At 37.8% G+C, this 7,627-nt stretch overlaps 1 protein-coding gene across 1 annotated transcript; it reads right to left on the bottom strand.

Moving 5' to 3' along the window:
* Positions 1 to 4,773: 4,773 nt before the first annotated feature.
* LOC122289281 lies at positions 4,774 to 7,175 on the bottom strand. The gene is made up of 3 exons (XM_043096264.1): positions 6,317 to 7,175; positions 5,455 to 6,136; positions 4,774 to 5,206 (listed from the first exon to the last, which is right to left on the bottom strand). The coding sequence occupies exons 1-3, from the start codon at positions 7,173 to 7,175 to the stop codon at positions 4,774 to 4,776; spliced, it is 1,974 nt and encodes a 657-aa protein (XP_042952198.1).
* Positions 7,176 to 7,627: the final 452 nt, after the last annotated feature.

Raw genomic sequence — 7,627 nt, 5'->3', positions numbered from 1 at the left:
AGTTAGTATTGGCCAAGTTGGGCTAAAAATTGAAGCTGGAAAAGTGAAACAATGTACCAAATCAAGAATTAGAAGTCGTTCTACTTTCACTAGACTCTGGCTTGAGTGAAGTTTAAAAAGAAAGTTCCTTCGATAGCATCTAAACTCTAGCTTGAGCGAAAAATGCAGCAGATTTATTACTTGATGCGCGTGAAACCTTGTCTCAAGGGCCAAGTCAGGAATTGCGATTCTGCAACCCAATTAAACTATAACCTATATACTTTGCTATGGACAATTTTTTGTCAAGGAAGAGAGGCCACAAAAGACTTCCTTGCATTCAAGCCTTACCTTTGAAACCTTACTTTTTTTGTTCTATGCTTACATTGTTGGTGAGTTCATCGTCATGCTGGATTTAAAGATAAAGTTGTAAATTTTTTATGCAAAAAATGTGTGACGTCTAAAAGTGAAAATCATTTTCAAAAAAATAAGTGATTAATTTTTTTAAGAAAAAATTATTTTTTTAAAAAATAATTATCTAAATGATTCTTAGTGAGTAGCTACGTACAGTTCGTTTGATTGATGTTTCTGGTTTTCTTAAACAAAACAGATGACTTTTAGGTTTTTTTTTTTTTTTTTTTTTTTTTGCATGTTTAGTTTCTTAAAAAAATATGACTTTCATTTTTTATTTTGAGAATAGTGAGTATCTTTTTTTGTATTTATTGTTGGATTTGTATATTTTGTTATTAATAGATTAATAGATGTTGTTGTCTTTTTTATTTTAAGAATAGTGGGTATCTTTGTATTATATATTTTTGAAAAAAACATATGGCTTTTACTTATTTATTTTTTAGTTTGAAATGTTTAGTTTTTTCATTTCTATTTATTTTTCTGTTCTTTTGGGTTGATGTGTTTGTGTTTTTTTTTTTTCTTTTTTTTTTTTTGGGGGTTTTATGGTTTATCATTTCTACTTATCATTTAAAAATTTTTAAGGGGTTTAAAGAAGTGTTTGCAAAAAAAAAAAAAACAAAAACAACTGTACAATTGGTAAAGAATTTTGGTATTTTAAAAATTGGACTTAATAAAATGTGATATCCTGTTTTTATGTGTATTTTTACTGAAGGAGCTTTTTAATTTAATTAATATATTAGTTCTTTTATTTTAATTTATTGTATTTTAATTGGTTTTATTTTAGTTTGATGTGGTGTTTAATTTATTTTAGTCGTTTTATAATTTTTAAAATTATTTTCGTCAGATTAATTTTTGGACACCGGAGGTGAGGATTGGACCTCATTTCTTTCCTCCATCTTTTCTTTTCTCTTTTTCTTTTTCCCTTTTCCTTTTTTCTTTTTCTTTTCCTTTCTTTTCTTCTTTCTTTCTTTTCTTTATTCTTCTTTTTCCTCTCCTACCCGCGCACGCAGCATTCTCTCTCTCTCTCCTCCAACGCCGTCCAGCTCCTCAGCCCAACGCCGCCGCTCGCCGGCGACGTGACCAACACCGCCCCCATCGGTCGACTCTCCTCCTGCCAGTGAACCTCCCCACCAAAAATCAGCCCCTCCCATACCGCCGTTAGCCACCTAGAGCCCATCTAAGCCACACGGCTTTTAGCCATTTCCGCCGTCATTGCTCTTTTTTCGCTTCCACCGCCGTTTTCACCACCACCCACGGCCAAAACTCACTTCCATTAACTTCATAAACATCTCTAAGCTATTCTCTATCAATTCCAAGTCTTGGTTTGTCCCCGTTCAAAAGTGGGTATTTTACAACCCACGGCCACAGTGTAAAATACACTGTTACGTTACTTTTTTTCCGCTGTTTGCAACGTCATGATCCTTCAAAACATACCTTATAGCGCTGTAAGTATTTTCTAAACTCTATTTTAGATTTAAATATATTTTTGTTCTTACAATAATTTATTTGACTGGTTGGTTAATTTCGGACTGAGTTCGAGGAGTCGGGGGTCAGATGGATTGAGGACGGAGTTGTTTGGTTTCATTGATATTGTGATTGGTTGGATGATTTGTATCTTGAGGTGTGCATTTCATAATGCATTCATGTACATTTATTAAATTGAGAAAAACCAGTGTTATTTGTGTAAATAGATTTTCGGGTGCATGTGTATTACAACCCCAAGCTGAGATGGGGTATTATCTCGGTGGAACTCCTCTGGCCACTCAGGAGCGTAATATACTGAGTGACGTCCCCTGGGTTGTCGCTGGGCGACAACGGGAGCGGGCGGGATGGTAACGCCCTCATATCGACTCCGTGGCCCTTCGCTGGCGAGGGCTAGAGGATTCTTGGCTACGTATGCGCGGGGCGCGAAACTGGACATCACTCATTATGAAGTCATACGCATGGTCGTTACTCGTGGTGTGGCGACGGGAGCCAGGGTATGCGGATGACCCCTAGGGGAGGTCATGGTGCATTCGGATTAATTGGTTATTGAATTGAGTTGGATTTGGGCCAAATGAGACTTTTGGCGTGAGTTGGAAAGTAATACGTTTTTGGGGCCAAATGGAATTTTTGGCGTGCGTGGGAAAAATGTGATTTTATAGAATATGTGCGTTTGGCATTTATGCATATTGTTGAGTTTAATATGTTTTTATCTTGTGGCGTTTGGATCTTTACTTACCTACGGCACCATTTTGGTACCGTAGATTTTGATGCAGAGGTCGAGGATGAAGAGGAGGCTGAGCCCAAGGAGGCGGCTCCGCCGGAGTATTAATTTGAAGTGTCATGCCTTTTAGTTTGGTGTTGAAACTATATTTGTGGCTTGTAATATTTTATTATGTATGTTTTGAACGGGTTTAATTGAACGGGTTTGTATTAAACAAAGAAAAATTCTGATACTTAGTTATGAGACTTTTGTTATACGCTGCATGTTTTTAATTGCACACTTGTTGCATATACACACACTTGGCACTTGGCAATAGGGTGGTGACCCGTGTTGTCATCATCCTGATGTCTCGATTTTTATGTGTCCGTACGTGGGATTTGGGGGCGTCACATAAAACATCACTAAACTAATTTTTTTTTTTAAATGTTTGAAAAAAAACAAAAGAAAAAAAAATTATAAATTGGTGAAAATTTTTGGTTCATTTTTCTGGGCTTTTAGTTTTTACTTTTTCATTAAAACGTAAGGCTTTTATTAAAAATAAAGATATGATTTGATTAAGCAAAAACTAATTGGACTTAACCCACTACAACAAATACTAGCTTTTCCCACGAGTTCTTTTTCCATGACAGGAGATCGTGGCAAATAGTGTGTAATTGACACCAAAACTATTAATAAGAACAAAACCAGCTTTTTACCATGAGATCCATTCGGTGAAAATAATATAGTGGTAAAAGGGATTCTTATCAAGAAGAAATGTATTTTTTGCCACCACTGTGTTAATGGGAGAAAATTTCACAATCAAGAAGAAATGTATTTTTTGCCACCATTGTGTGTTAATGGGAGAAAAATTCACAATAAAACTAAGTCCTCATGGGTTAAAACTTATAACGGCCAAAAAATGTTTTTTTCCATGAAATTGACATCATTGCAAAAACAGTGACTTACTAGTACTTATTCATTGTGACTAATTTCCCATTTGCCACGAGATTATTGATCTTTTTCCCAAGAAATTCAGTGGCCTTAAAAATTTTACTCTAATTCCACTAAATTCCCGCGATACCCTGCGCGCAATACCCCTCTCCCTTACTTTCTTTCTTTTCTTCCCCACCCCTTTCCTTTCTTCCCCAACCCCCGAGCCCCCCCGCCCTCCAAACTTACGATAATCACCATCGCCCTCGCCCTGCGACTGCACCGCTTCTCACCATAGTCGCAACCTGCCCCAGTATACAATCTATCCCCAACCCACGCAACGTCACTGAGTCAGCCGCAATTTCCTACTTAATGCCCTAGCCTCCAAAACCACCTTCGCAGGCCACAATTGGTGCATCCCCTCTCTCTCTCGGCTTGGAGATACAGTAAGCCTCTCTCTCTTCTCCATCCGTCTTCTCTCTCTATTGGTAGTATGATTGTTTACCATTTGTTAGACTTTGATATGATTGTGTAAGATTTCTCTACTTCTCTTATGATATGGTTGTGGCAAATCTATGTAATGTAATTTTTTCTCATTGTCAAGATTTTAGAGATAATTTATAACAATGTCCGCTATTTAGGCAGAGGACTTTGTGCTGATTAGCTAGCAATGATTTCTGCCACTATTTTTTATTTATAAGGACATGCTTTAACAGCATGCTTTAACTCCATCCGTTTTCTATAATTCGAGACAATTATAGATCTAAGATAGCTAAGCAAATTATTTTAAAGGTCTCTCTAGAACTCTTTGAAAACAAATCTGTACACAAAAGTTAGAGTGCTTTATTAATGTTAAATCCAAAACCTCAAATTGCCATTACTTCAGGATGCTAATAAGATCCGAATGAATCTATACATATTATTATTCACAGCATTATTAATCATCTTGAGCAGTCCCTACCTTCAATAAAACTCTGCATGTTTTTTCTTTCCTTTCTTTTTGTGGGGTAGAAAAACAGAGAGAGAACATGATGAGCTTGGTATTTAATAACCCTAGGTAAGAAGATGACATTTCTTGAGCAGCCTCGAACCTATAAAAATCCTTGAGGAACAAACCCCGTGTTTGCCGACGAAAGGCAATCTCATTCTTATATTTTTTTTTTTAAAGTACTTTGGGTCTGAAGCATAAATATTGATAGAGAGTCACATACGCACACATTCCTCAACCATCTAACCAGCTGGCTTTTTTTTTTTTTTTTTTTGATATAACATTAATCACTAGAACAAAGTTTGTCATCAGATATGAGAGAAGAAACCACATCCGGTCCTTCCTCAATCCAAACAGTTTCTGTTACAACAGAATAAGCTAATCTAGCTAGTTCATGAGCCACTTTGTTGTTCCCTCTGCTGGTGAAGGACAGATTCCAACTCGGGTGTATCGCCAGCTCATTTTTGAGATCCTCAACAAGCTGTCCATGCCATGCAAAATCTGGACTGGAATTTTTCACAGCATCTACAACCAGCCTTGCGTCCCCTTTAAAAACAACACTCCTCACTCCCATTTCATCACATAGGGTAAAGGCTCTCCATAAAGCATACGCTTCAGCCATGAAAGCTGAGGATACCGAGTGTTTTTGTGCAGCCAACATAAAGTGTGGCTCACCATAAAGTCTCGGGCTATAATGCCCATTCTCATCACCAAATCTGACATTTTAAAACTTGCATCAAAGTTAACTTTTAGCCAAGAAGATGAGGGAGGGTGCCAAAAAGAAGCAGCAGCTTGATGTGTCAAAAGACTTTGTCTCACCAAGCTTTCACTTTGTGCCAAAGAACAAATCTCCAAATCAGAAACCACAGAAGATAAAACAGATTTTGGACCAATGAAATTATTTCTAAAAACAAGGTCATTTCTTCTATGCCAAATTCTATAACAGACTATAGCTACCAAAAACAGGTTCTTAGCTTCGAGTCTATCATAGAATTCAGTCCACGAAGATGCAAAAAAATCAAAAGAGCTTCCCCACTTAGCCACTGGTGATTCCCGATCCCCCCAAACATCTCTAGCTACCGGGCATTCCCATAAACCATGCAGAGTAGTTTCTATCCCCCTATCACACACCGGGCAAAGAGGGCTATCCAAAATCTTCTTCTTGAACAGATTTTCCTTAGTGGGAAGGAGATTTGAGACTGATTTCCAGAGGAAATGCTTTACTTTCCCTATAACTTCCAAGTGCCAAATGGCATTCCACCAATGCACAAATTGATTACATCCTGATGGTTCCCCATACTTCTGATGTTTTGTATCCAGATCAACAAAATAAGCACTTCTAACTGTGAAAATACCTTTCTTTTTATAGCCCCAAATAGATGAATCCGCAGCACCTCTGAGACTAACTGGTAGGCTGCAAATTAGCTGCGCTTCTTCTGGTTTAAAAATAGTTTTGACCATCTCAGTGTTCCACTTCATAAGAGCCGAGTCAATGAGGCAAGAGACTTTAGACTCTGCTGGAATCGTATTGGGGCAAGTCTGTACTTCAAAAGTTTTTTCTTTTGGGAGCCATTTGTCCTTCCATATTCGTATTGAGTTACCATTGCCGACTCGCCAAACTGAACCCTTCCTGACTAGATCCAGAACTGAACATAGACCTTGCCAAATATAAGAGGAACTAGACTTTGTTTTTGCTTCCAAGACTTGGGAGTGCTTAAAATATTTTTCTTTGTAGAGCTGAGACACTAGAGAGGAGGGATGTTTATGAATTCTCCAAACTTGTTTTGCCAATAGTGCACGGTTAAAACACTACATATGGCGAAAACCCAGGCCTTCATCTTGTTTTGACTTTCCCATCTTCTCCCATTTACGCCAATGTACTCCTCTTCCTTCCTTCTTGTGGTTCCACCAGAAATTTGAAAACATCATTTCTATTTCTCTAACCAACCTTATCGGGAGTTTGAAAATGCTCATAGTATACGTCGGAATGGCTTGTAGAACACTTTTTATTAAGATTTCTTTCCCAGCTGTTGAGAGAAAGGAATTTTTCCAGCTATTCATCCGCTTCCAGATTTTTTCTTTTAGACCATGAAAAGTGTTGTATTTTGTTCTCCCAACGAGAGTAGGAAGCCCCAAGTATTTATTATAGTCATCACAAGAAATCCCTGCAGCCCCTTGAAGGATAAAAGCTTTTGTTTCTTCTTTGGTATTGGAGCTAAAGAAGAGGGAAGTTTTCTGCTTATTGAGAACTTGGCCCGATGCTCTTTCATAGATTGCTAGAAGGTACATAATTCTAGTCCATTCCTCCATTTTTGCTCTACTGAATATAACACAATCGTCGGCGAAAAGGAGATGATTGATCTTGAGGCCCCTTTTAGAAGCAGAAACTCCCTGTATACTACCATCACGTTCTGCTATTTGGAGAAGCGAAGTTAGACCTTCAGCACACATAATAAAAAGGTATGGAGATAGAGGATCTCCTTGCCGTAGCCCTCTTGTAGGAGTAAAGGTCTCACCGGGGATCCCATTGACTAAAACTGAGTAACTCACTGATCTAACACACCCCATTAGTAAGCTGGTCCAGTTCTCTGAGAATCCTAGCCTTAGAAGAACCGCTTCCAAGAAATCCCACTCGACCCTATCGTAAGCTTTGGACATGTCAAGTTTAATGGCCATACTCCCCATTTTACCTTTGTGTCTTGAACTCATAGAATGTAGTAACTCATAAGCCACCATAACATTGTCGGAAATCAGTCTATCAGGGATAAAAGCGCTTTGGTTCCAAGATATTATATTATTATCAGGGATAATCAGTCCAACTGGCTTATGATAAGGTGGTACTGTTTGTATAGCTAAATCTTATTGAGTCTGAAGCCCCATATTTGTTTTCTCGAACAGACATGCATGCATACATGCCCAAAGCATAATGTACTGAATACGTGCAAATCCAAATTAAAGTTATTATGGAACTTTGATTATTTTGCTCTTCCTTTTCTCGGCAAGGGAGGTCTCGAGAATTAGTTCTAGTTCCCCCTAATATAATATAAACGTCATAATTCTAGTAAGTTTAAATATATAACAATCCAATGGCTGAGGCTTTGCATTTTTCAATGCACACTTTTGGTCCAAAATAACTT

The sequence above is a fragment of the Carya illinoinensis genome, chromosome 12 (genome assembly GCF_018687715.1).
Source record: "Carya illinoinensis cultivar Pawnee chromosome 12, C.illinoinensisPawnee_v1, whole genome shotgun sequence".
NCBI classification, from domain to species: Eukaryota; Viridiplantae; Streptophyta; class Magnoliopsida; order Fagales; family Juglandaceae; genus Carya; species Carya illinoinensis.
Note: the sequence above shows the minus strand (reverse complement) of the source record. Positions and strands in the feature narration are given on the sequence as shown.

Excerpts from the sequence above, each read along its gene's own strand:
- LOC122289281 (XM_043096264.1), bottom strand. The coding sequence starts at position 7,175 with ATGGGGAGTATGGCCATTAAACTTGACATGTCCAAAGCTTACGATAGG. Across the intron at positions 6,137-6,316 it reads AAAACAAGATGAAGGCCTGG|TTCTGGATCTAGTCAGGAAG; the intron begins GTTTTCGCCATA and ends GTCTATGTTCAG. Across the intron at positions 5,207-5,454 it reads AGACTCGAAGCTAAGAACCT|ATTTGGTGATGAGAATGGGC; the intron begins GTTTTTGGTAGC and ends TTAAAATGTCAG.